Genomic DNA, 27,107 nt, shown 5'->3' with positions numbered 1-27,107 from the left:
GGAAAATACACCTATCTAGGTCTGGGTCCATTTTAATCAAATGTCTCGGAGTAGGAGTGCTTATTTAGAATCAATTTAGCCTTTCTATAATGAAACTGATTATTATGGACAGGACCTGCTCCTATATCAGCACTGTGAGGTGCTTGATAAATTCAGGCCCAGATCTCAGTGCTTCAGAGGCTACTTCACACAAATATAATTATTATACACTCCATAGGCTACAAACAGTAATTCAAACCCTGATTAGGCCTCTGTAATAAGATAGAGATCAGCGGTCCTGGCTCTTCTCTGACTGACAAGTAGCCTATGGCTGCCATCTGCTGCCCTCAAATGACCTTTCCTGACCTTTCTTCTGCCTAATGATGATTACTGGTTCTCTTTTAGTTAGCAGCATCCATCTAAAGTGGGTCGCACACTAGTCGGCCCCCACACTTTCTGTGTCACTGTAAGTTGCTGATCAGCCTTCCTGCCCATAGGCAATGAAATCATCAATAGCCCCTAGGTCCTATACACAGCAAAGCTACAACATTGACTGAAAAAAAAGGTCACAAACTATTGACTGCTCTGAAATATGCACAGATGTCTCAGTTGACTACCAGAACAGTGTTTTAGATTTGAAAGACAGACTTGGTTATGCAGGCCAAATGACTATGGGCTCCCGAGTGGCGCAGCGGTCTAAGGCACTGCATCTTAGTGTAAGAGGCATCACTACAGTCCCTGGTTTGAATCCAGGCAATATCACATCAGGTCCTGTCCATTGGGAGTCCCATAGGGTGGTGCACAATTGGCCCAGCGTCATCTGGGTTTGGCCATCATTGTAAATAAGAATGTGTTCTTAACTGACTTGCCAAGTTAAATAAAGGTTAAATTAATATATGGCAAAGAACTATGGAGGCTTTCTTTGGAGAAACAATGTAGCAAAGGGTTTGAAGGTGAGTATGGCTAGTGGGTGTGTGTATAGTATACAGTTGGTTTAGATGATTATAGAAAGGCTGGGAAAGCTCTCCCACACAAACAAAATATATAATTGAACGCAAATAGAAAACTACAACAGATATAGATATAACATTCATGCTTGTCAAATGGAGAAACGCAAAAGCATTAACCCCGTCCATCGTTGTGGGAACTGTATTTTATTGAGTGATCCGCCCCTTGTGTTTTTCTGAAACTCTCCCTCATCAAAGAACTACACGCCCCACCTGGCGCCAAAGTTGAGGCCCCGGATGTCTATCACGCCGGAAGAGAAGGAGGTCCTTTTCCCAGCCATCTTGTGGCATCATTTAGCGAAGTGTTCGCACCAAGCCTCGTAGAATCGGAGGAAAATCCTGCTGAAGGGGCGCCATCATGCCCGGACATATGCAAGAAGGTTTCGGCTGCGCCATAGCCAACCGATTCGACCAACTATTTGACGACGAGTCGGACCCGTTCGAGCTGTTGAAGGAGGCGGAGAACAAGAAGAAGGAGGCTCCTGTCCCTGGTGCCGCCAAGACCGCAGCCCAAGCCGCCAAACTCCAGAAAAAGGAGTCCCAGAAAGATAGAAAGATGGTCCCTGCTGATAAGAAAGATGAGCCTCTGGCACCCGTGCCTCTGAAGAAAGATGGTAAGACTGTTTCCTGCAGTAAATGTCGGATTGGTCTGCAAAATCGCAGTTATCGCTGGATAGTTCAGCATTTAATGTTAGCTAGCTAGCAATGGTTTCAAACCCTCCATGAGGTCGACATGATACCTTTAGTGCGTCCGTTCAGATGGCAGCTAAAGTTGATAAGCTTATCGCATTCGTTGCAAAAAAAATGTCACAACAGTGTGTGGTAGTCTGTGTCCCCTGATAACGAACCTGCTGGCGAACTTGTTTTGCTGCCAATAAAACGCCTCTTAGGGGCCTTGTTTAGCCAGGATAATTAACTAGTTAATTAGCTAGCTAACGTTAGCTTACCAAAGTCAGTTTGTTTGCTAAATGCCGGTTGATCAGTGTTGGATAGGTAGCTACGTACTTGCTAAATGCACGATTGGCGAATTGTCAGTTTCGTGCAACTGAAATTGTTCACCTAACGTTAGCTAGCGAACCGTGTATTTACACATTGGTGTAAGCCAACTTCCACAAGCGAAGCGATCGTACTAAAAAAAATGGGTTTAACTAGGCAAGTCAGTTAATACATTCTTATTTACAATGATGGCCTACCAAAATGCCTCCTCCTGGTTACATTTGAGGGTCGTTTATCTGACGAATGAACGTAGATGGCTAGTCTTTCGCTACCCGCATTATTAACCCGCGTCGTGACCAACCTCGTGGCTTGGGGTGTACAACGGCACCAACACGTTCTTGACTAGGCAGGGAATTGCGTCATCTTGCGTGGCGTATCGCGGTTGTGAATAAGAATATGGGCGTTTGGTGTTTTTGTCAGATAACACAGCTTCACGAGCATGCCACTCAGTGAACACACAGGATACGACTATATCAATTGGACAAACAACTTGTTACATGTACGTTCTCGTATTAGTGAGCACTCGTACGTTACTGGCTAACTTTAGACGGGTCTACACAATCTGAAAGTAAAATAGGAGGCCCCTGTAGTGTGTTAGGACGTTCCATCCTACTTACACCAGTCAGTAACAAAGTCGAACATGTAAACCCGAGAGAAGAGGAGACAGGTGCTTCAACGGGCATTCAGCTGCTGGGATGTAGGGGTGGGAGTCTATTTTGGTCAACAGTGGGAGGGACTTGTCGGACCATACTTAGGGGATGTTTCCATCTGCTAGTACTGGCATGGTGCATAATACAAAGTTCAATGTTAGTTCATAGGTTTATAAAGAAGACATTTTAATTGTATTCCTCTGCATGTTAAATGAATAAGCCCTTACATTCTAGTTCAGAACGTGAGTCCTGCTCACGTTTTTGGACTGGTCTTGAGAAAAGCTCTCGCTTTAATGACAGTAGTCACCAATTCACACCCCTGTTTTAGTTATTTTCACTAGCAAAGCTCTTGAGAAAATTACCCCTGTACTCCTTTTGTTTTTCAAAGAACCATAACCCCACATTTTCTCATAAGGGGGTTCATAATTCCTATGCTCTGTCCTGCTCCAGGACCTGGTCCCAGGAGGATGGGTCGCAGGCCTGAGGGTCAGGGCCCAGCTGGTGGACCGCCCCGTGAGTTCCAGGGCGAGGGCCGCCCCCCTACAGACAGACCCCCCCGGACTGACAGACGGCCACCACGCCGTTTCGAGAGGCCCCCCGGCGGAGAGGAGAAGCCTGGCGAGGGAGGAGAATTCTCTGTGGAGAAGTGAGTACTGGGTAGAGCAGGGGTATATTCAGTTTGCACCAAACAGGATCATTTTATTTTTTAAACCGGTACTAACCCAAACAATAACACGACTCAGATCTGTGTGTGTGTCTGTGTGCATGCCTTTGTTCCACCCGAACAGTAACCCATCTGATTTTTACAAATAAACGTGTATTAGTCCACATTTAAGACTTTGATACCCACACTGGCACTCTAATGTAGGACAGTACAGTTCTTTCCTTTTAAAATGGACACTAACCAGGCATTTATTGTGTTAACAAAAACAACCCCCTTCTCCATTTGACAGGACTATTTCCCCTCAGGCTGTCAGAGGTAACCCAACCACATCTTAATTATGGGGTCCACTTCACTACTTTTCAGCAGCAGAGAAAGTCACGCCACCTTCACTGATAATTCCTCAGCTTTGCCTTGTCACATAGCTTAACCTGTTACAGCACAGTAGGGTGTGTAGGGAAAGGGTGGTGTAACATATATAAACCCTGTTTGAATGCGTTTAAAATGCGTCCCTCCTTCCTTTTGTGGAAAGAGTTGCTGGTCTATCATGAATAGCCAGGGGATTTTTGGGGGGCTCGTAATCCAACAATGACTACGCTAAAGAAGCACAAGTGTTTTTAAAGTATTCAAACAGTGCCTAGGGCAGGGCTCTACAGTGCGACCTTTTTACTCACATATGTGCCTAAATATTTTGCTTTGTGCCCTGGAATTTTATTTTAGGCAGTGTGTCTAGAAAATGAAAGATTGTAGCTTTATTCCCTCATGGTTTTTATTGTGCCCTGGAATTTCTTTGTCTGTCTATATTTTTCAACTTATGCTCCCTCCCTAAAAAAAATGTCAGCGTAGAGTCCTGCCTAAGGAGAGAGAAGGTATGTTTGCTATAATACTGTTTCGGTGTAGTTCACAGTATTGGTCATATATAATGCATTGTGTTTCTGGTCATGCACTGGGGTCTGTTCGTTGGGATGTAACAGTACAGATCGGTCAGAAAAGTTGTCGGCTCTATTCATTACATTTCTATCTGCAACTTTCTGAATGTTTTAACCTCAATGAATACACATCAACTGTTCCCGCCTTTGGGGCAGGCTGCTGATTGGTTTGGTTCCTTGTCTGTCTTCCCAGGCCCATTGGGGAAAGGCCGTTGAGAGGACGTGGTGGCGGCAGGGGCCGGGGATTGGGCAGCAGGGGCCGAGGCATGGGCAGGAGCGACGGCTTCGATGCCAGAGGAAAGCGTGAATTTGACAGACACAGTGGCAACGATCGATCGTAAGTCTTCTGTGTCATGTTGTGAATTATGTAGCTAGCTTAACTCAAGGGTGGATAAGACGTATCTCATTATTAGGCCTATTTCCTGCTCGAATGGAGAATCTCTGTTCTAAAGTTTTTAGTCCAGGGCTGGGAAACACGGGGTATATTGCTGCCACAGGTGGCCACTAGATTATCACCGGCTGATCTCTTAAACCATCAATATGAGCTAAAGACACAGCTGATCTCAATGGCAATCATCATCCGCCACCGATTTACCTCTACATAACGCGGATATCATGGTTATTTTAGTCGTGGTTGCAACCAACATTTTCCAACACTATTTCGCCCTCTGGAGGGTATTATCATTGGAAAATGTATAATCTTGCTAGTTAACCAAACTACGGGTGATTTTTATCTGTTTTACAATCATTCTGTACAACTGAAATATAATATTTCCTTGTTTACCATGGCAAATCTACTGTGCCAATTTACCCGACATACTGTATGAATGGAAAACTAATGTTGATGGTGTAGCCTACTCTTATTTTATTCATTTCCAATTTATGTAATCTATTAAATACAACTTTTTTTAAAGTAACATTTTCTCATATGGCCATTTCTTATCAAGATCCGGGGGGGGGGGGGGGGGGGGGGGGGGGGGGGGGGGGGGGGTGTCCCTGGACTGTCCAAGATTTGAAATGTGTAACTAGATCAAGTAAATCTTGATTGAGTTATCTTTCTTTATCAAATGAAAATGTAGTCTATAAAGTCTTGAATGGCATATATTAATTTGCCATTTTAAGGTGAAGTGTTTGAAAGAAATATAGGCCTCAATGTATTTTATACATTCATCAGCCTTGGTTTCCAATGCTCCTGATAGGTCAGTTTCATTGGGGGCGTGGAGTAGAGAATCTAGACCAGCTGTGTGGTATCATAATCGCTTGACATGGTAACGAGTGATCAACTGATCTGCTGTTTTATCCTTGTGTTAGTTTTTTTTGTTATTGCAATCAAGCTTAGTTTAGCCCGTAGGTGCATGTAACCTCCCGCTAGTAGCGGTTCCGCCTGTTGGTTGCGAACGAGCCACAGTTTCGCGAACTCAGATTAACACTAATCCTGGACTAAAAATACATTTCAGTGGATATTCTCCATTGAGCTTGCTTTGTAGTCCAGGACTGCGCTTAATCTGTATCTGGGGAACTACTTATTTAACGTTTTCCCATCCAGGTTTGTCTCATTGAAATAAACTGATTTTTTTGCTGGAAAGACTATTGAAGTGAAGGTGTGAGCTAAAGCCCAGACGTTGTTTCAGCAGCCAGAAAGGTGAGGAGAAGCGTGGAGGAAGTGGATCTCACAACTGGGGCACCGTCAAGGATGAGATGGGGTGAGTTGCACTGCCGACCTAGCACAACACACCCTCTCTAAAAGACAGAGTATGTCTACAAACCTCAAGGAAGAGTTTTGATTTAACTTGTGTGGTTGTGTGTAAACTAAAGTCAGCATGTTGAGTCAAGACACCCAATCTCTATGTTGTCCTGGTAGCATCACCTTTCAGCATATTGAATGTATGAGAATGAGTGATGTGGATGGGAATGCCGTGCAACCACACAGGGCTGTTCATTTGGCGTTAATGTACAGGTGGAGCTAAGCTGATGTGGACACACTCAGGTGAAGCTAAATTCGTTTTTTTCTCCTCTCCACAGCGAGCTTGACCACTCAAATGTGACGGAGGAGACCCCTGAGGGAGAGGAGCATCTGCCCGCTGACTCTGAGAATAAGTGAGTTGATAGGGCTGAGCCTTCTACCACATCTCCCTCTTCTCCCCAAAGTGTGCACTTGTTCTCTCCTTTGCAAGGATTTAACAGTGTGGGCTGGATGGCTTTTCCATTTTCTACCCAGTTGCGTGTTCTGACAGTTCTGTTTTCTAATCTGTCTGTTGTAGGGAGAATGAGGTTGGTGAACCTAAGGAAGTGGAACCCAAGGAGATGACTCTGGATGAATGGAAGGCCCAGCAGGACAAAGAGAAAACCAAGGTGGAGTTCAACATCCGCAAGGCCAACGAGGGAGCTGACAGCCAGTGGAAGAAAGGATACGTGCTGCACAAGTCCAAGGACGTGAGTGGACCGTCTAATCCACAAAACTTGGCCTTCGTTTTGTTTTCCGTAACCTCCTAACTCAATTTTCTTCCCTCTCTCTCCAATAAAGGAGAAGAAAGATGATACTCTGATTGAAGCTGCAGTGGAGGCTGAGGGAGTCGCCCCTAAGGTGAGGTCTCTCCTCGCACCCACAAACATGTACGTCAAGATGACTGAATGTGATTGACCTGTGTGCAGGAAACAAATGCTCTCTCCCCCCCCCCCCCCCCCCCCCCCCCCCCCCCCCCGTCTTTCAGACAGAGGATGATCACCACTTCCGGAAGCCGGCCAATGACATCACAGCCCAGTTGGAGATAAACTTTGGGGACCTGGGCCGCCCCAGCCGTGGTCGTGGTGGACCCCGTGGTGGCAGGGGGGGGCGTGGGCGCGGGGAGGGCAGAGGAGAGTTCCGGGGAGAGTTCCGCGAGCGTGAGCCCAGAGAGCCCCGCGAGCGTGATGGCGGAGCACCCACCAGGCCGGCCCGCGGAGGCCGGACTGACAAGGTATACAAGGACTAATGCTACAATGAACAAAAATATGAACGTAACATGCAACAATTTCAAATATATTACTGGGTTACAGTTCATATAAGGAAATGAGTCCGTTGAAATAAATCTATGTATTTCACATAATTGGGAATACAGATATTCATCTGTTCGTCACAGATACATAAAAAGTACACGCCATCTGCCTGGTAGAGTTAACTAGAATTCATCCCAGAAGAGAACACACTTCACACATTATGTGCACAAATTTGTTTATCCGTGTTAGTGAGCATTTCTCCTTTGCCAAGATAATCCATCCACCTGACAGATGTGGCATTCAAGAAGCCGATTAAACAGCAGTATCATTACACAGGTGCACCTTGTGCTGGGAACAATAAAAGGCCACTCTTAAATGTGCAGTTTTGTCACACAACACAATTCCACAGATGTCTCATGTTTTGAGGGTGCGTGCAATTGGCATGCTGACTGCAGGAATGTCCACCAGAACTTTTGCCAGAGAATTTAATGTTAATTTCTCTACTATAAGCCACCTGCAATGTTGTTTTAGAGATTTTGGCAGTATGTCCAACCGGCTGCACAACCGCAGACTGTGTATGGTTTCTTGTGGACGAGCGATTTACTGATGTGAACAGTGGGGTTATGGTATGGGCAGGCATAAGCTATGGACAACAAACACAATGGCATTTGATCAATTGTCAATTTGAATACACAAAAATACCGCAACGAGATCCCGAGGCCCATTTTTCTTATGCATCTTGTTTACAGATACGTTATCTGTATTTCCAGTTATGGGAAGTCCATCGATTTTTAGTGCATTATTTATTTAAATTGACTGATTTCCTTATGAATTGTAACTCAGTAAAATCTTTAATTCATGTTGTGTTCATCTTTTTGTTTAGTGTTATTACAAATGGTCTGTTATGGCAAGAATTTATACGATTTAAAGTTGACAGAATTTGGATTGTTTAAGTACAACATATATGGTCATAATTTCACTGTATATGTCTGCTCAATCTCATTCCTTCTTGTTTTCCTAACCCTCCCAGCCGAGCGGGGTGATCGTGCCCAACGTGGATGACCCCGAGGCCTTCCCGGCCCTGGCCTAAGATGGAGCGGCTGCCCCATAGACCCCCAGGAGCCCCAGGCAGACCCCTAGGCCCCTCTACGAGGCTTGCATGTTTCTGGATCCTTCAGCAAAAATTATATGATGGAGAAGACTGTCATGGCCCATGACACTTGCATCTGAGGACTGAATTTTACCCGTTTTATTAAAAAGAAAATAAGGAAAAAAAACAGATGGGAGAAGAAAAAATTGAAATAAAAAAGAAAAGGACTTCTTGCTACTTCCGGAGCAAATTATTGGTAGAGGTTTTGTACTTAGAAACAAGGTAGCAGGGACGTTTTCATACAGTATTTTTTTCAGAGATTATGCGTTCTTCATTAATACTTTTTTTGTATTGCTGCTTGAAAATACGCATTTCCAAATATAAGGTATGAGAAAGTTGTAATTTGAGCTTGTGGTGTCCCATAGCTTGCTTTGCTATATGATCACTCCAAACCAGGCTGTGCAGGGATGGAACCCAAGCCAACTAGCTCTTACCATACTGGGTATTTCTGAAGAGGTTACTGTATCATCGCTCAGTGACATTTCAAGGACTTTACTTTAGTTTGCAGTTTTGTGTTATTTTTTATTTTTTTTAACTAAGGCCTAGACCTCTATGATATAGGCCTGGAAAAGAAAAATAAATTTATGGTAAGAGATCTTGAGGTGAGATATTATTTCTGGTGGTGCGGATAGGGACATGCCTTGGATTGATGATCTCCATTTTAACTATTTAAGTGTAGATACACTTAACACTTTTAAAGTGGGGCCTAAATCAGTTGTTTATTAAAATGTATTTTGTATAGAAAAGAGTTTCCAAAGGACTCAATAGCAGGGGGAAGGAATACTTCAATGGTTTAAAATGTATCCCTCTGACATATTTAGCTCGTTGCTCTATAGGTGAACCGTTCCCCCTGTACGGTTTCATTTAACCCCTCTTGAGCTGCGTCTCAATGACAGTGGCTTCCTCTCCTTGTTTCCTCCATCTGCACTGATGTGAAAACAGATTTGCCACATCAGTTCAGCTCTGAGGTAAGGAAAAAAACAGGAAGCCACTGTGACTTGTGATGCAGCTAAGATCCTTTGGAAGCCCTCAGACCTTCTCACGCTGTTTACACACCATTCCAGGGCTGCATTCAGCAGTGCACCACATTGTGCAACGTTCAGATTGAAATGCATTGTATAGAACAGACAGTGAGGAGTCGTGTCATCTCTACTCATGGCATTTATCTGCAACGCTCTGTACATCGCACCCTGCTGAACGGGGCCCAGTATACTGATAACAATGTGAACCTGCTCCTGCAGTATTTCCTGTGGTGGTTGAAGATCCTCCATTTTGATTTCCCCTCTGGCTCCCTACTGCATAATTGCTCTGAAAGAAATACAATTGTGTGTGGGTCAGCCTAGTGTTCTACAGATGTGTGAATCCTAACCCTGCCATTATAGACCTCCGTCGGTAAATAAAGATGGTCGATTCATTTTTGCATTGTGATGACTTCAATTCCGCCACGTACATAAATACAGAATCACATACACACGAAAAGCTGTGTTCTTTAAATAAATTCACAGATAAGTGCAATTGTGTGGCAAAGGTCAAATAACAGTCAGGACCTTCTTTCTGAATTTTTTGCATAGTCTGGATATTGATCTGTCCAATGCTGTTTAATGGTGCACTGGGTCCGGAGTATAGTAGAATTCAAGAAATGTTACTTTTAAGGGCCGATTGCATGAATTCTGAGGACACTGTTGCATCATTGTTCCCATAAATACAAAGGGGGATGTCTCTCATACCTCTGGCACTTTAGCCAGACTGTGCACCACAGAGCCAGTCAGGAGAGATTACATACAGGTCAAGGGTGCCAATTAAAAGTCAAGGGGTGTGTCTGTGCCTTTTGGATTCCTCTCTCTTTACAGAGATCCCCTGTGGTTCAAGTCAAGAGCTACCCTTTCCCATTTCAGTCTGCTCTGCGCATGTCTGAAAGTGACAGAGCCAGCGGTCAAGAGAGTTTTTCACAGTATGTCATAAAAAAATCTTACACTTATGAATGTATGTAAAATGCTAATATGTATTAGATCCAGTACAATGGAATAACTAAGACCTGAATTTGAATGCAGTGTGTTCTGATTCCTCCTTCTCTTTCTGTCAAGCAGGGTCAACCAAAAACACTTGGCCTGATGGTTCATGCAGATACTGGGGAAGCAACATAGAAATGTTTTGATCCCTTAAATGATTTTACTATTAAATTACCCATATCACAACCCTCATACCACTTCACAAAAATGTACCTAAATCAATTTTGGAAAAAGGATTTCACTCACAAAAGACATGCATCAAATAACTATTTATCAGAAAAACTAACCCTCAAATGCACTATTGCATTTTGTAAGTTATCTGCAGGTGGCTTATTGTGAATGCACTCAAATATCAAGTCATTATCAGGTCATGTAAACTCAACGTAGGATTTGTCTTAATGTACAGTATATGAAAGTGATGCTATGAAAAGGATTCTTTCACATTATCAAGCTCACTGACTGACAAATCACTGCCTATTACTGTAAAAAGAGCATATGAAACATTGTTTTCATGAAGCCTACCTGTGCACCTTTAAGCATCTCTGTTCGAATACCTCTCCTTTCCTTGATCCATACCACATAGAGCCATTTGCGGATCTTTTCAGTGTCCATGTGAAAGATAGTTATTGCGAGACAGGAACATTTGTTAGCTTAAAAAAAATAATTAACACCCATGTAAAATAAAGGCCTGCAAGCTCACACTTAAATTTAGAAAAAATCATGTAAAATCATGTGAGGTGAAAATTGACAAACTAAAGGGTGTGCAATATAGATGGGTAGTCAGTGGACATTCTGAACCTTGTTTGAAGTCATTAGGTCACATGACCAAGGAGCTATTGACATTTTTTATTTTGAAAAATGAATGTAAAATCTTGAGATGAAAATGGACAAACTAAAGGGGGTGCAATGTAGAAGGGTAGTCAGTGGACATTCTGAGTCAAGTAGGTCAAATGACCAAGGAGCTATTGAAATTCGAATGTCAAAAAAGTTTGTACTTTGTTTACACTCCCTAACTAATTCAACAAGGAATACAAAATGCTGCTCACATTTCCACATGTTTATTAGCTTTGGAAAGCGAATTAATGTCCAAATTGTGAAAATAAGACCTGTGCAATGTTATGAGCAATTTTCCCAACACCATGACACTTATTTGGAGTCTGTGGCTCAAGTGGTTTGAATGCGCGAATATCCAACTTGAAACTGTCTTTACCTCGGTAATTTCTGCAGTCTTGAAAGTCTGGCATCAACATGGCCGAACGAGAGGCTGCCAGTGATTTATAGAAATCTACAAACCGCTTTCTGCCGTGTTAACTTTTTTCTACGCATGATTACTTCTAAGCTGTGTTCAAATACCCATACTAACATACTGTATATTGCATACTTAATGAGTATATACTACATGCTATTAGTATACTGTAAACGAACAGTATCCTTTTAGTTGAGCGAACTAACATATTTGTTACAACGGCAGTCAAAGCACCCAAACTAACGTTGGCTAGCTTGCTAGCTACTTCCAGACACAAATGAGAGGTACCACTCTGACTGTGTAGCTGTCAACAATTTAATTACGCTTTTTTCCGACGTTAACTGACCCCAGCCATATTCAACCGGTGTTGAGCGCTCGTACGTGCATTATTCTGCCTCTGGTAGCGACGTTACACCCAGATGAGTGTGCTCGGAAATTGGAGTAGGGAGCCAGAGAGAATTTTGGAAAGCACCCGAATATCCATTGAGAACACACACCGACTATACTATTTAGCTAAGAATGACGGGAATAATCAAGTCAAGTACACGTTGGGTAGCCTATATTTAATATACTGGCAAGTTTGATGTAGTTAGCCTGTAGTTAATATACTGGCAAATTTGATATATAAGTAGCCAACTAACGTTAGGTAGCTTGTTATCATAAAAGGTAACGTTTCATACTGCTGTAATGATATGCTATGTGGTTCGTAAGGACAGCGTAGGTAACAAATTGTCAGCAAACATAACGTGTGAGTTATTTGAAAAGTATTTACTTCATTACATTGCTCAACATTTTGTTAACATTTGTCATAATTAGTTTTAAAAAATGAATTTGTATCCGCTATCGTTGGACTTCGGCTGCGAACTTTTCGCCATTTTCTTCAAATCTGAAAACGATGTGACGCCACGCCCATTTCTTGAAGAATTGCATTGTGGGCCCTAAAAGTACGGAAATGGTCATAAAAAAAAAATATATATATTATTTATTTGTATTAACAAATTAATACAGAAAGTACATGAGGGAACACAAGTGTATATATAGATTATAAACAATGGACAAACGAGCTAGGGGGTACAATATCACATTACAATTACACAAGGACCTTAAGGGACATACATACACTTACAATTCTTACAGCTTTTTTGTTAGAAGAATATTTAACTGTTTTAAAATACAGTTCAATTTATTTTTGTAGGGTAAGAAAATGTGGCTTTTTATTTGTAAATTTACATTTGTGTATATGAATAATGAAATTAATTACATAAATGTTTCAGCTTATTTATATCGTATGTAAAGAATCCAAGCAGTACATCTGTCCACAATCGTGTAAAATCTTCATAAATGTGTTCAATTATAAATCTACTGATGTCTTGCCAGTTTTCTTACATGAATACAATGCCAAAAAGGATGCAACACTGTTTATGGGTGGTCATTACAAAAGGAGCAATTTGAGTTGATGTTTTCCTTAAACTTCTTCATATAGTGGTTGGCAGGATAATATTTATGAATAACAATACTAATCACCAACAAGCATACTATATACTCAAATCACGTCACAAATAGTACGGTTAGTGAGACAGACGTCTATGGTAGAAATTCTTTTCCACACTTTTTTCAACTTTTGCCACTCTTGTTTTTCACATCCTCAATTTCACCACATGCAAACTCCAGTCTTTTTCATGCCTTCGATAACCATGGTGTTCGCACCTAATCATTTCACAATGGCGTCAGACCTGGAGTATGAGTGTTCGAAAACAGCTCGTCTTTTCCTTGTTGTCAAATCCCTGCCAAAAGTCAGGTGACCTAAGCGCTTCCAAATATGGAGTTGCAGGTTTTCCATATCTGTCATGTTTCTCATATCTCTCCTGTGTAAATCATTATGGTAGTCATTTTACTTAAGGCCCTTGGAAATGACATGCATATCTGCAGTTATAAAACAATTGTAATGCAATATATCTATATACAAATCAAAAGGTGTTCGTTTGTGGAAAGTGATTTATATTTGTGAATACATTTGGCATGATATTGATCCAGGTCTGCCTTCTGTACGTATGTACATAGTCAAAGATATCCCCAAGTATCGCACCACACGGATTTATTGATAATATCTGTTGGAAAAAAGTTTGGATGTTGCCACACACATACCTACTTGTTAACAAAATGAAGGAAGTTTCCTTTAAAATGATTTATAAATATTATCCTGCCAACCACTATATGAAGAAGTTTAAGGAAAACATCAACTCAAATGGCTCCTTTTGTAATTACCACCCAGAAACAGTGTTGCATCTTTTTTGGCATTGTATGCATGTAAGAAAACTGTGGCAAGACATCAGTAGGTTTATAATTGAACACATTTCTGAAGATTTTACATTATTGTGAAGAGATGTACTGTTTGGATTCTTTACATACAATAGAAATAAGCTGAAACATTTTTATGTAATTAATTTCATTATTCTTTTGGCCAAATTTCATATACACAAATGTAAATTTACAAACAGAAAACCACATTTTCGTACCCTACAAAAATAAATTTAACTGTATTTTAAGACGGTTAAATGCGCTACTAACAAAAAAGCTGTTAGAATTGTGAGTATATGCATGTCCCTTAAGGTCCTTGTGTAATTGTAATGTGATATTGTACCCCCTAGCTCGATTGTCCATTGTTTGTAATCTATGTATGCTTGTGTTCCCTCATGTGCTTTATGTATTGTTTTGTTGTTAATAAAAAATAATAAAATAATAAAAAATAAAAAAATAAAGTATCTCACCACACAGGTCACTGAGAACAAGTAGTCACTGCGCCTGCTCAGATCCAGGTGTTTTGTGAGGAGAAAATGTCTGCAGTGCTACTACAAGCTCTGGAGCGCGCTGAGATAACGAAACTCCCGAAAGCTGTTCAAAATAAACTGGAAAAGCTCATCTCTGATCTGCAATATGAAATAGATTTCCTCAAGTCACACCAGGAGCAATTTAGAGTCGATAGTGGTAAGATATGGCCGAATAGGAGGTCATTATATGTGTACAGCCCCAGCTAACTACGTAGTAGGATAATGCGTGGATGGCCTTGACCGGCAGCATCGACAACTGTTTACTAGCTAGTTTAAGGCAGAGGAATATGATGGATTCAAAAATAGCTTTCCAACATTGTTTATCAACCATGTCTAAATTGCTTTGCTACTGTAACTAGCTATCGTTAGCTGTACTGTCTGGCGTAACCTGGTGAATGAATGACTGAGTAGGGTAACGTTAGCTCAGGGTCTCCAACCCTGTTGCTGGAGCGCTAACGTTACGGTCCTGTATGTTCTCACTCCAACCTCAGTTGAAACTGACCTGATTCAGTGTATCAACCAGCTAATTATTCGAATCAGGTGCGCTAGATTGGGGTGGGAGCGAAACCCTGCAGGTCGGTAGCTCTCCAGGAATAGGATTGGAGAGTCCTGCGTTTTCTTGTTGAGAACTTCTCTACTCTCTGTCCCTATAGCTAGCTAAACGTGGAAGTAGCTAGGCAACTTCATTCAAGTATTTTGATTTATAATTTAGCTTTCAAGACGAGAGCAGCCAAGTTGACATGTGTTGTTGTCACTCTTGCAGAACAACAGTTCTTTGAGAAAGTGCAGCGTCTTGAGCAGAGTCAGGAACAGTTTGTGACTCAGACTGAACAGCACCACAAACTCCGAGAGGAGTTCACCAAGATCAGTAAGTGGAATTAGTTACATGATCCAGCCAAAGTCTCTTTAATGACTGCTGCATACATGTAAACACTAGTATGTGATGCCTTCTTCTACACCTGCATTGCTTGCTGTTTGGGGGTTTAGGCTGGGTTTCTGTACAGCACTTTGAGATATCAGCTGATGTACGAAGGGCTATATAAATACATTTGATGTTTTGCTATTTACTGACCATGACTAAAGAATGGGGGATGGCAATCTACCATTTCATGAAATTGCTCTTCTTTTCTATAGATGAAGAACTCAAGAGTGTGCGGGAAAATAATAAAAAGTGTGAAATCAACCAAGAAAAGTTTACATCTGAACAGGTGAGACTCATGATCTTGTCACCTCTTTGATGGTTGGTGTTGACACCTTTTGGGGCTTAATATAGATGTACACATTTCTATTATAGGTCCAGTTCTCAAAAGCCAAAGATGAACTGGAGTCAGAGAAGAGGGAGCTTGTGCATACACTGGAGAGGAGATCTCAGGAAGTGGACTATCTGAGTGGTATGGATGAATCTATGTGGAGGGACACACACACACACACACACACACACACACACACACACAGTCTTTATCTAATGTCTATGGGATTTATTTGATCATCAGAGGACTTGCAGCACCTCAATAACAAAGTGGCAGAAGTCAATACAACAAAGATGGGGCTGCAGCTCAAGCTGGACGAGCTCGAATCCTCAGAGGTCAACATCAAGGTGAGCCTATTTGAATGTTCTGTAACTTGTGAACTCTTGAATAGGACCCAGCTCTTAAGGAAGGTGTTAAAATGATCCAATACATCATATGTGTAATCCACACTGTTGTGCCTATTACCTCCAGTACCGTGAGAAGCGTATGGCGCAGGAGAAGGAGCTGTTGCAGGACCAGACGGCCTGGCTGAATGGAGAGCTCAAGGCTAAGAGTGAGGAGCTGCTGGCCCTGTCACGTCAGAAGGGCAACGAGATCCTGGAGCTAAAGTGCAGCCTTGAGAACAAAGAGGATGAGGTATGACCAAGACAAGCCCAATAATGGACTAAAGGAGCCTAACGTTACTCCTTATAGTCCAAGGACCTTACATGTTCTGTTACAGGTGAATTGGCTGTGGAAGCCAAAACAGCCAAATACTCCATCTAAAAGTGAATTGATTCTCAATTGCGATACAGTTCTAGGAACATAAGACTATTTTCATATTACATGAATGTAATTTCTCGAATGCAAATTTTTCACATACATAACCGTTTTTACCACGGTTGCAGCCGACAGTATTTCTCATTGACAACACATTTGTGGCGTCAGTCTTCCGTTTATACACAGGTGTTCGGAGACGCAGACACCTAATTAGCTCTGGCGGTCCAACTCTGTCTTCCGTTTGTTTTCTGTCAACAAGCTCTGTGACATGGAAATATGGCCATGTAGGAACCCTACCGCTATAAAGATGTGGAGTTATTTAACCTTTTTAGTTTTTTGAAAATGATTTATCGCTCATATGAACATTCCTTATGTTTCCAAAGCAGTGCTGCAAGCGATGCGTGTTAACGTTTAGAGCAAGCATCAGGGCTCTTAACAAAACTCCATGGCATTGTTGAATACTCATTTATGATTGGCTTGAAGGGCATCCTATAGCATCCATTATTTCCCTATTGCGCATGGTGTATCAGCACGGTAGAATTCAATGGCTATAGATCATTCTGATCTGTTCTATTGAGCTGTTTCTGAAAGAAAAAGTCGAATTGAAAACATTATTGACATTGTTGAATTCAATTTTCATAATAGCAAGCTAGGACTTGATGGTTTAGTTAGCTAAACTAGCAATTACGTTTGGATACCATGGCAACTACTGTATCTATCTAGTAAACTTGCTAGTAGCTACTTCAGTGGATGTTGAACACATTTCTACCTGAAAATGTGTTAAATTATAGCCATGTTATAAAAGGGATAATCCATTCGTGGCTCTGCGTTCTCTGGAAAATAATGCAACTCCGTGGAAGGTCAGTTCCATTCCACCTTCCACATCGTTCATTATTTTCTAGAGAAAGCATAGCCCCTCATTGATGATCCGTTGTTCATTATTTTCTAGAGAAAGCATAGCCCCTCGTTGATGATCTCTTACGTAGTTAGCGTCTGAATGGGGTAAACCAAGACATAACAGTAAAAAAAACATTATTTTTCTATCACAAATAGTTATGTTGGGACAACTGTACATGCTGGTTTCATATTCATCTATTGAGTATGTTTTTGATATGACAATGTCTCTAAACTATTACCTGACTGGTTTATCCCCATTTACTGTGTCAACATTATGTTTTCGGTTGTTTTTGTAGTTGAACAGAGTCCAGGACCAAGTGACAAGTTTAAAGACTTCAAGTGAAAGCCTTCAGAAGCAGACTGAAGACATGATCAGCAAACTGAAAGAGGCTAAGGAGCAGCACGCTAGCATGGAGGAGAAGTTTAGGAATGAGCTGAATGCCAACATAAAGCTCTCCAACTTGTACAAGGTATGTAGAACAAGTCTAGGATTTGCTTTCAATTCCAATGAGTACTCTATAGCTCTCAAAATCAGTCATGATTACAGATGTTGCTAATTTGATCGGTACATTTTTCAAATCAAATGTCTTTGTCACATGCACCAAATATAACTAACTAAATAAGCCCTTTCTCAACAATGCAGAGTTAAAAAGTAAGGAAAATTAGCACACAAAAAAAGGAAACGGTAACACAATAAAATAACGAGGCTATATACAAGGAGTACGGTAGGGGTAAAAGTAGTGATGCACCGATATGACATTTGTTGTCCGATATTTTCCTTGCCAAAAACTCGATACCGATATTTAAAATTTTAGCAGCCCTTTAAGCATTCTAGTACAGTTAAATAGTTAACACACACACATGGATGAAGCGGTCTAAGGCACTGCATCTCAGTGCAAGAGGCATCACTACAGTACGTGGTTCGAATCCAGGCTGTATCACATCCGGACGTAATTGGTAGTCCCATAGGGCGGCGCACAATTGGCCCAGCATCGTCCGGGGTAGGCCGTCATTTGTAAATAAGAATTTGTTCTTAACTGACTTGCCTAGTTAAATAAAGGTTACACACACACACACACACACTGACCAAAAAGTTGTTTTGTTGGTATTTACGTATGTCCCCATTAGCAGTAAAACATAAGCAAAACCTATTTCTTTCACTTGCTGTGTTTCGTTGTTCAGTCGTTTCATTCTCAACCAGGATTTCTATGGAATACCGTTTGGGTCTTTGCATGTCAAAAAAGATACACGTCGAATAGTGTCATAATCTTGTCGACCAATCAGGACCTGAATATGACTGCACGTTGCATAATTTAATGCTTTCATACATTTTTTGTGTAGTTATTACACATTGAATACACTATCACTCGTATTTCATATGTCACAACGATTCATCGATACGTATGCTATGATGCTGGTGAAGTTGTCTCAAGCACCTACTGTGCTGGTCATAAAAAAAAGATAGCTAGCTCATGGATGGAAACAATGTTCTTAACCAAAAGCATAGCTACTGAAACAGATTGTCGTTTTGCTATCTTTAGCTAGCTAACTATATAGCTAGGTGTCATCATCTAAAATAAGTTCTTATTTGATTAATGATGGCCGGACCCATCAATGTGAAGCAAGCCATAATAAGGATATTAAATATATATTATATTAAACCTTTATTTAACTAGGTAAGTCAGTTAAGAACAAATTCTTATTTACAATGATGGCCTACCGGGAAACTGCCTTGTTCAGGGACAGAACTACAGATTTTTACCTTGTCAGCTCAGGGATTTGATCCAGCAACCTTTCAGTTACTGTCCCAATGCTCTAACCACTAGGCTACCTGCCGCCCCAAAATATGTCATTGACAGTGATGCAAATAAATACCAATGGTAGAATTTTGCCATAATTGAATAGAACCTCCTGAACAAGGTTGGAATGTTATATAAAATCAACAAAAGACAATTTGTTAATTTGACAGAAATTTGTTGAAATCACACTGGATGTATTAGACTTTAGAATTGCATTGGGGGCATACTTATTTCACTCTACAGCCTTACCCCATGTCATTGATCCACAATCCATAGGTACCAGTCTACTCAGTGACACCCAGAGAACATTAGCATCGTAGCTCTTATTGCGGGACTCTGAAACAACTGTGAATTGAGCCACATGTATTGTCAACCTGTGTGTATTGAACACTGTACCCGAGGAAAAACTATACTGCGTGGATGTTCAAATAAGAACTGTCTTATAAATTTGGGTTATTTTAGATGACGACACCTAGCTATATAGGTAGCTAGTTAACGATGTGATACAGCCTGGATTCGAACCAGGAACTGTAGTGACGCGTCTTGCACTGAGATGCAGTGCCTTAGAACGCTGCGTCCGTGCATATGTTAACTATTTAACTGTACTGGAAAGCTTAAAAGGCAGCTAGAATTTTTAATATCGGTTATCGATGACAGGTTTTTTGTCAAGGAAAATATCGGTATCGGCCAAACATGTCTGCATCACTACTGCGAATACAAATACCTGGGTAGGGACGTGGATCGGAAACAGTTAGTATTTGTTGTAACCACCGTTTTGCTTCATGCAGCACGACACATCTCCTTCGCATAGAGTTGATGAGGCTGTTTATTGTGGCTTGTGAAATGTTGTCCCACTCCTCTTCAATGGCTGTGTGAATTTGCTGGATATTTACATTTTAGCCATTTAGCAGACTCTCTTATCCAGAGCGACTTAGTGCATTCATCTTAAGATCGCTAGGTGGGACAACAACACAGCACAGGCATAAAAGTAAATTTCTCCTCAACTTGACTATCAGTAGAGTCAGAGCTAGAAGGTGTGGGGGGGTCAAGTGCTGGAAGAGGATTATTTAAGATACTGTTTGAAGAGGTAGGGTTTCAGATGTTTTCGGAAGATGGGTAGGTACTCTGCTGTCCTAGCTTCAAGGGGAAGCTGGTTCCACCGCCAGGACAGACAAGAGCTTGGACTGGGCTGAGCGGGAGCTGCCCCCCCCCCCTCAGGTAGAACGGAGTGATCGGGTTGGGATGTAGGGTTTGCGCATACCCAGGAGGTAGGGAGGGCAGTCCTCTTGCAATTCCCGTAGGTAACCACCATGGTCATGTAGTGGATGCGAGCTGGAAGCCATTGGAGTGTGCAGCCAGTGACTGGAAGCCAGTGGAGTGTGCAGAGGAGCGGGGTGACATGAGAGAACTTGGCAAGGTTGAAAACCAGGCGGGCTGCTGCTTTTTGGATAAGTTGCAGGGGTTTGATTGGTCAAGTGGGAAGCCCAGCCAACAGCCAGTTGCAGAAGTCCAGGCTGGGGAGGACAAGTGCCTGGATTAGGACCTGCACTAATTCCTGTGTGAGGTAGGGTCATACTCTATGGATGTTGTAGAGCATGAACCTGCAGGAGCGGGTCACTGATTTGATGTTTAAAATATTTTAAAAATCAGAGTTTTGTCCAGGGTCACGCCAAGTTTCTTTGCACTCTGGGAGGTCGACACTGGAGTTGTCAACTGTGATGGAGGCCTTTGAGCAGGCAGGCCTTCCCGTGAGGAAGAGGGGTTCAGTTTTGTTGAGCTTGAGGTGGTGGGTCGACATGCAAGTTGAGATATCTGCCAGGCACGTAGAGATGTGTGTCGCCACCTGAATGTCGGGAGGGGGGGGGGGTAGTTGACATCCGTATAGCAATGATAGGAGAGACCACGTGAGGATATGATGGAGGCAAGTGACTTGGTGTATAGAGAGAAGAGGAGAGGGCCTAGAATCGAGCCCTGGAGGGCAAAATTAGTGCGAGTACGTAGTGCAGACACAGATCCTCTCCACTTCACCTGGTAGGAGCGGCCTGCCAGGTAGGATGCAGTACAAGAGTGTGCATATCCTGAGACGCCCAGCCCTAGGAGGATCTGATGCGTTCAGTGTCGAAGGCAGCGGAGAGATCTAGAAGGATGAGAACAGGGGAGAGAGAGTCAACTTTGGCAGTGTGGAGAGCCTCCAAGTCACAGAGTAGAGCAGTCTCGTTGAGTGACCTGTCTTGAATCCTGACTGGTTAGTGTCAAGAAGATTGTTCTGAGAGAGATAATGAGAAAGTTAATCAGAGACAGCAAGCTCAATTGTTTTACAAAAAAATTAAGAAGTGAAAAAGGTCTAGTTTTTAATGTCAGTTGAGTCGAGTGTTGGTTTCTTAAGGAGGGGACGCATCCAGTGGTATTGGTGGGAACTGGAACATGCTGTCCTACACGTCGATCCCAAACATGCTCAATGGGTGACATATCTGGTGAATATGCAGGCTATGGAAGGACTGGGACATTTTCAGCTTGCAGGAATTGTGTACAGATCCTTGCATTATCATGCTGAAACATAAGGCGATGGCGGCGGCTGAATGGCACGACAATGGGCTTCAGGATCTCATCACAATATCTCTGTGTGTTCAAATTACCATTGATAAAATGCAATTGTGTTCATTGTCAGTAGCTTATTCCTACCCATAACCATAACCCCACTGACACCATTGTGGCACTCTGTTCACAATATTGACATCAACAAACCGTCATACACACTGTCTGCTATTTGAAACTGGGATTTATCATGAAGAGCACACTTCTCCAGTGTGCTAGTGGCCATCGAAGGTGAGCATTTGCCCACTGAAATCAGTTAGGATGCCGAACTGCGGTCAGGTCAAGACCCTGGTGAGGACGACGAGCCCGCAGATGAGCTTCCCTGAGACGATTTCTGACAGTTTGTGCAGAAATTCTTCGGTTGTACAAACCCCCAGTTTCATCAGCTGTCCATGTGGCTGGTCTCAGACGATCCCGCAGGTGAAGCCAGATTTGGAGGTCCTCGGTTGGCATGTTTACTTGTGGTCTGCGGTTGTGAGTCCGGTTGGATGTACTGAGAAGTTCTCTAAAATTACGTTGGAGGTGGCTTATGGTAGAGAAATAAACATAACATTCTCTGGCAACTGCTCTGGTGGACATTCCTGCAGTCAGCATGCCAATTGCTTGAGACATCAGTGGCATTGTTGTGTGATAAAACGGCACAATTTAGTTGCATTATATTGTCCCCAGCACAAGGTGCACCTGTGTAATGATCATGCTATTTAATCAGCTTCTTGATATGCCACACCTGTCAGGTGGATGGATTATCTTGTCAAAGGAGAAATGCTCACTAACAGGAATGTGCACAAAATGTTTGAGAAATAAGCTTTGTGCATGTGGCAAATGTTTGAGATCTTTTATTTCAGCTCATGAAACATGGGACCAACACTACATGTTGCGTTTATATTTTTGTTCAGTATAGGTAGGTAAATAATATGGCCTACAGCTTATCATGAGGCATTCCAACATTGAGACTTCCTTTTAATATTAGAGATTGCGCACCAGCTGTTGCTAACAGAGAGACACACAACTGCTGTTCTCATAGAAAAAACAGCTAGAATTATATTTTCATGTCCTTGTTCATCCAAGACTCGGAAAACATAGGATATTGCAGTTCTTCAGATCACTTTGATAGGATAGTCTCGAACAGAGCTCGTCCAGTTTATTCTCCAGTAATTGCAGGTTTGCCAATCGAATGGAGGGTAGAGGCGGTTTATCTACTCGCCGACATAGTCTCATCAGATATCCACGCTGGTCTCTAACACCGCCTCTTCCTTTTTCGAGTGTCTGGGATTTGGGCCTTGTCCGGTATGAGAAAGCATGACCTTCGCATCAGACTCATTAAAGTAAAAATACTCATCCAAATAGAGGTTTGTGATCGCTCTTCTGATGTCCAAAAGCTATTTTTGGTCATAGGAAACAGTGCCAGAAACATTATGCCGAATAAATGTTAAGATCAGCGCAAAAAAACACTAAATGGCACAATTGGTCAGGTGCCCATAAAATGGCTGCTATTCCCTCCAGTGCCATTCTACAGTATTTTCTTTATTTTTTAATTATTTTTTACTTTAGTTACAAAAAAAATTGCTAATAAGTGCATTAATTGTTCCTGTCCAAACACTGGCCAACAGCCCTTTACCTTGTCTTCCCAGGGAGCTGCTGCAGACTCTGAGTCCAAGAGTGAGGAGTTGAGTGGGGCTGTAGAGGAGCTGCACAAGCTGCTGAAGGATGCTGTAGAAGGTGAGGGAGGGAGAGAGAGACCAGAAAAACAGTCACACACAACTATTGTGTCAATGCAAAACTGTCTAACACAGGCACTATGTTTTCTTGTCATTGGTAGGCTAACTTTATTTGTCATTTAGTCTGAATTCTCCTCTCCTTTCCTCTCTACAGCGAACAAGGCCCTGGAGGTGAAACTGCAGGAGATGGATGCCTGTCGCATCAAGGAGGCTGCTGAGCTGAAGGACAGTATCTCCAGTCTGGAGAAAGAACTGGACAACGCCAACGAACTTCTGTCCGACACCAAGCTCAGAGGTCAGACTTAAGAAACAATCAGCGTTTTTTTTTTTTTACTGAACAGTTGACTGGACCTTCAAATGACTTTAATAGGGATGGTGTCTCTCCGAGTTAGCATCATTACCAGCAGATTTGACAAACTGGCCACAGACTGATTTCTATTGATCAAAGAATGATCAAAGAAACCTCATCATCCGAATACAAATCAGTCTTGTATTAGGATGATGGGGTTTCTTTGATCATGCTCTGGAGACTTCAGTGTGAAATTGTTAGCAGTTGATGTTATTCTTTAATAACACAGACCCCATGCAAATCAGGGGGAGGAAAATAGGTTTATTCAAAATGCACAAATCATGCTTGGAAGTAGTAGATGGTCATTCTCCCCTGTCCTCAGTGATGCTCTCCAGTGATTCTCTCCCCAGAAGAAAGGGACAGGATCTAGTTTTATAACCCAGCCCTAGCCTGTGGTTGACCAACTAGAAGTCTTTGCAGTACAACATGGCCAAATAACAAGTATTCTATTTCAGGCTAACTGTATAGACAAATTCCTGCCATGTCTCTGACCCATTGATAAATCATTTATTTATCACTTATTACAGAAAAAACACTTTCCATTGATCGTTATTTCTATTGACTTCTTGACCTCTCGTACTTTCTCTGCGTTGTGTATTTATCTTCGACATATTCTTACAAAATGGAGGAGGAACCTGTTTGCATGGTTGTCTATTTCCACGCCCTGCAGGTGCAGCCTCAGTGCTGTCAGAGGAAACGGTTACCACCATGTCCCCAACTGCAGCCGCCGTGGCCAAGATTGTCAAACCTGGCATGAAGCTGACTGAGGTAACCACTAGAGAACGGCCGACGTGGATTTGTTTTAGGGCCAATACCGTTTCTTTGGGTGTCAAAGAGGCCGATGGCCAGTATTCTAAGCCGACATTCAATATTTTTGCATATAGTTCCCCCATTTTAGGGGTACCAAAAGTATTGGGCCAAATATGTGTATTAAAGTAGTAAAAAGTTACGTATTTGGTCCCATGTTCTTAGCATGCAATGACTACATCAAGTTTGTGACTATACATATTTGTTGAATGCATTTGCTGTTTGTTTTGGTTGTTTCAAATAATTTGTGCCTAATAGAAATGAATGGTAAATAATGTATTGTCATTTTTGAGTCACTTTTATTGTAATCAAGTATAGAATGTTTCGAAACACTTCTGCATTAATATGGACGCTACCATGATTACGGATCATCCTGAATGAATCGTGAATAATGATGCACAAATATACTCCCCCAAAAATGCATGTCTTGGGGTGATGATATTTTTGCATCAAACTTTCTCACTGATCATTCACAATTCATTCAGGATTATCTGTAAACAGTAGCATCCACATGGCTGTAGAAGTGTTTAGAAATTCGGTTTTATTATTTGCAATAAAGGTGACACGTTACATTATTTACCATTAATTTATATTGGTTGCAAAATAATTGGAAAGGTTAGTATGTCTTGGGGGTATGGTATTTGTGCGTCTAACTTTCTCACTCATTCACATGAGCTGGAAAGCATCAAAAACAAAAAGCAAATGCATCCCACAAATTGGTAGAATCACAAGCTTGATATAGTTATTGTGTGCTATGAAGATGGGACCAAATACTAAACTTTTCACTACTTTAATACACATACAAGTGAATTTGTCCCAATACTGTTGGTCCCCAAAAACGTGGGGACTATGTACAAAATGTGCTGTAATTTGTAAATGGTTCACACGATATGGATGAAAATACCCTCAAATTAAATCTGGCAGGCTGCACTTCAACCTCATCATCATATTGTTGCAAATCCAAAGTGCTGGAGTACAGGGCCAAAACAACAGTGTGTCACTTTCCCATTACTTTTGGAGCTCACTGTATATTAGCCTACTGATCATGTTATCAGCAGAAGCATCACTCCAGCTTGCATAGAAGCATCACTCCAGAATGGCACGCCTGTATGGAAGGACCTCATATAGGCATTGCCGTTTGAGACTATAAAATAGCATTTATTCAATGCAAATAGTTCCAACATGTAACGTCATGATTTGTAATCACAGATGCTTATGAAAATAGTTTATTTATTCTTTTGTCATTTTCCTTGATCAGGATTTAAAAAAAAACATTTTTGCTTTCAGGACGCATCTCTAAACAACTCAGCTGCCAGGACAAAATTTGAAACAACTCAATTTGCTAGTTCAGCTATCTGTCAAGAAAAAGGCAGGTTGTAACTTGAGCTTACTGCTATTATTGGATAGAGCGAGGCTGTAACTCCGCTCCCTTTCACATCTCTCACCATTAGTGATGGGTAGGTTTGGGCAGTATTAGGGCTGTTACAGTGACCGTATTACTGCCACACCGGCAGTCATGACCGCAGTCAAATTCCATGTGACCGTTTAGTCATGGCAACTAGGCTTCTCCAAAACTGTGCTTTGATGCTGCTGATGGTCATTAGTAGCCTACCAAACTTGATAACTGTCTGGTACTCAGCACTCCATTGTCCCTCTAATCACTCTGGCATCAATGCAAAAAATATAAATTTTCCCCTGTTCTGAGATGGGTGCATGATAATGGTTCAGTCTAAATCCAAACAAATTTCACACATATTATTTAGTATATGTAAAGACAAGATTAAATTAAGTATAGTCTGATGGGTGACAACATTATCACTTGTGAATGATGTATTATCACCTGTGAATGATGCCCAGCGTGTGCAGTAAGGCAAGAAACAGCACAGATTTATTTCACATCATAGTCGGACATCTCATGTAGCATAGCTCATAGACTTATATGTTTTGATAAGGTTTGTATCACAACTAAAGTTTTTATTTTTTATTTTTTTTTATTTCACCTTTATTTAACCAGGTAGACTAGTTGAGAACACCTTTATTTAACCCGGTAGGCTAGTTGAGAACACCTTTATTTAACCCGGTAGGCTAGTTGAGAACACCTTTATTTAACCCGGTAGGCTAGTTGAGAACACCTTTATTTAACCCGGTAGGCTAGTTGAGAACACCTTTATTTAACCAGGTAGGCTAGTTGAGAACACCTTTATTTAACCAGGTAGGCTAGTTGAGAACACCTTTATTTAACCAGGTAGGCTAGTTGAGAACACCTTTATTTAACCAGGTAGGCTAGTTGAGAACACCTTTATTTAACCAGGTAGGCTAGTTGAGAACACCTTTATTTAACCAGGTAGGCTAGTTGAGAACACCTTTATTTAACCAGGTAGGCTAGTTGAGAACAAGTTCTCATTTGCAACTGCGACCTGGCCAAGATAAAGCATAGCAGTGTGAGCATACAACAAAGAGTTACACATGGAGTAAACAATTAACAAGTCAATAACACAGTAG

At 41.7% G+C, this 27,107-nt stretch overlaps 2 protein-coding genes and 1 long non-coding RNA gene across 12 annotated transcripts in view; 2 read left to right on the top strand and 1 right to left on the bottom strand.

Moving 5' to 3' along the window:
* The first annotated feature begins 1,209 nt into the window (after positions 1 to 1,209).
* On the top strand, positions 1,210 to 9,767 carry LOC109898044 (plasminogen activator inhibitor 1 RNA-binding protein). Of its 4 annotated transcripts, none has more exons than XM_031833541.1 (9): positions 1,210 to 1,600; positions 3,083 to 3,278; positions 4,416 to 4,559; positions 5,857 to 5,925; positions 6,245 to 6,319; positions 6,484 to 6,655; positions 6,747 to 6,806; positions 6,934 to 7,179; positions 8,229 to 9,767. In XM_031833541.1, the coding sequence occupies exons 1-9, from the start codon at positions 1,345 to 1,347 to the stop codon at positions 8,286 to 8,288; spliced, it is 1,278 nt and encodes a 425-aa protein (XP_031689401.1). In that variant the 5' UTR covers positions 1,210 to 1,344; the 3' UTR covers positions 8,289 to 9,767. The 4 variants fall into 4 exon arrangements, with proteins under 4 accessions (XP_031689401.1, XP_031689399.1, XP_031689400.1 ...); XM_031833539.1 differs by having other exon boundaries at positions 1,218 to 1,600; positions 5,854 to 5,925; XM_031833540.1 differs by having other exon boundaries at positions 1,233 to 1,600; positions 6,481 to 6,655.
* A 1,632-nt stretch (positions 9,768 to 11,399) lies between these two features.
* On the bottom strand, positions 11,400 to 14,476 carry LOC116375812 (uncharacterized). Of its 2 annotated transcripts, none has more exons than XR_004211192.1 (2): positions 14,372 to 14,476; positions 11,400 to 12,541 (listed from the first exon to the last, which is right to left on the bottom strand). It is a non-coding gene; the product is annotated as an uncharacterized LOC116375812 (long non-coding RNA). The 2 variants fall into 2 exon arrangements; XR_004211193.1 differs by lacking the exon at positions 14,372 to 14,476 and adding an exon at positions 13,311 to 13,417.
* The window catches only part of LOC109898041 (nucleoprotein TPR), a 41,030-nt gene continuing 28,329 nt past the window's right edge, over positions 14,407 to 27,107 (top strand). For all 6 annotated transcript variants that reach the window (XM_031833533.1, XM_020492797.2, XM_020492800.2 and 3 more), the window contains exons 1-10: positions 14,407 to 14,588; positions 15,195 to 15,299; positions 15,566 to 15,639; positions 15,726 to 15,822; positions 15,925 to 16,028; positions 16,153 to 16,317; positions 17,634 to 17,807; positions 23,363 to 23,450; positions 23,604 to 23,744; positions 24,469 to 24,566. In XM_031833533.1, coding sequence (XP_031689393.1) covers positions 14,438 to 14,588; positions 15,195 to 15,299; positions 15,566 to 15,639; positions 15,726 to 15,822; positions 15,925 to 16,028; positions 16,153 to 16,317; positions 17,634 to 17,807; positions 23,363 to 23,450; positions 23,604 to 23,744; positions 24,469 to 24,566 — 1,197 coding nt within the window. In that variant the 5' untranslated portion in view covers positions 14,407 to 14,437. The remainder of the gene's footprint in view (positions 14,589 to 15,194; positions 15,300 to 15,565; positions 15,640 to 15,725; positions 15,823 to 15,924; positions 16,029 to 16,152; positions 16,318 to 17,633; positions 17,808 to 23,362; positions 23,451 to 23,603; positions 23,745 to 24,468; positions 24,567 to 27,107) is intronic.

This window comes from Oncorhynchus kisutch, linkage group LG10 (genome assembly GCF_002021735.2).
Source record: "Oncorhynchus kisutch isolate 150728-3 linkage group LG10, Okis_V2, whole genome shotgun sequence".
Lineage (NCBI taxonomy): Eukaryota > Metazoa > Chordata > Actinopteri > Salmoniformes > Salmonidae > Oncorhynchus > Oncorhynchus kisutch.
The sequence above is the reverse complement of the archived record's forward strand: the minus strand, read 5'-3'. Positions and strand labels throughout refer to the sequence as shown.

Bases quoted from the DNA above. Each gene is read 5' to 3' on its own strand.
- LOC109898044 (XM_031833538.1), top strand. From the start codon at position 1,345: ATGCCCGGACATATGCAAGAAGGTTTCGGCTGCGCCATAGCCAACCGA. The intron at 1,601-3,082 runs GTAAGACTGTTT...GTCCTGCTCCAG, and splicing joins CGTGCCTCTGAAGAAAGATG to GACCTGGTCCCAGGAGGATG. The intron at 3,279-4,415 runs GTGAGTACTGGG...CTGTCTTCCCAG, and splicing joins GGAGAATTCTCTGTGGAGAA to GCCCATTGGGGAAAGGCCGT.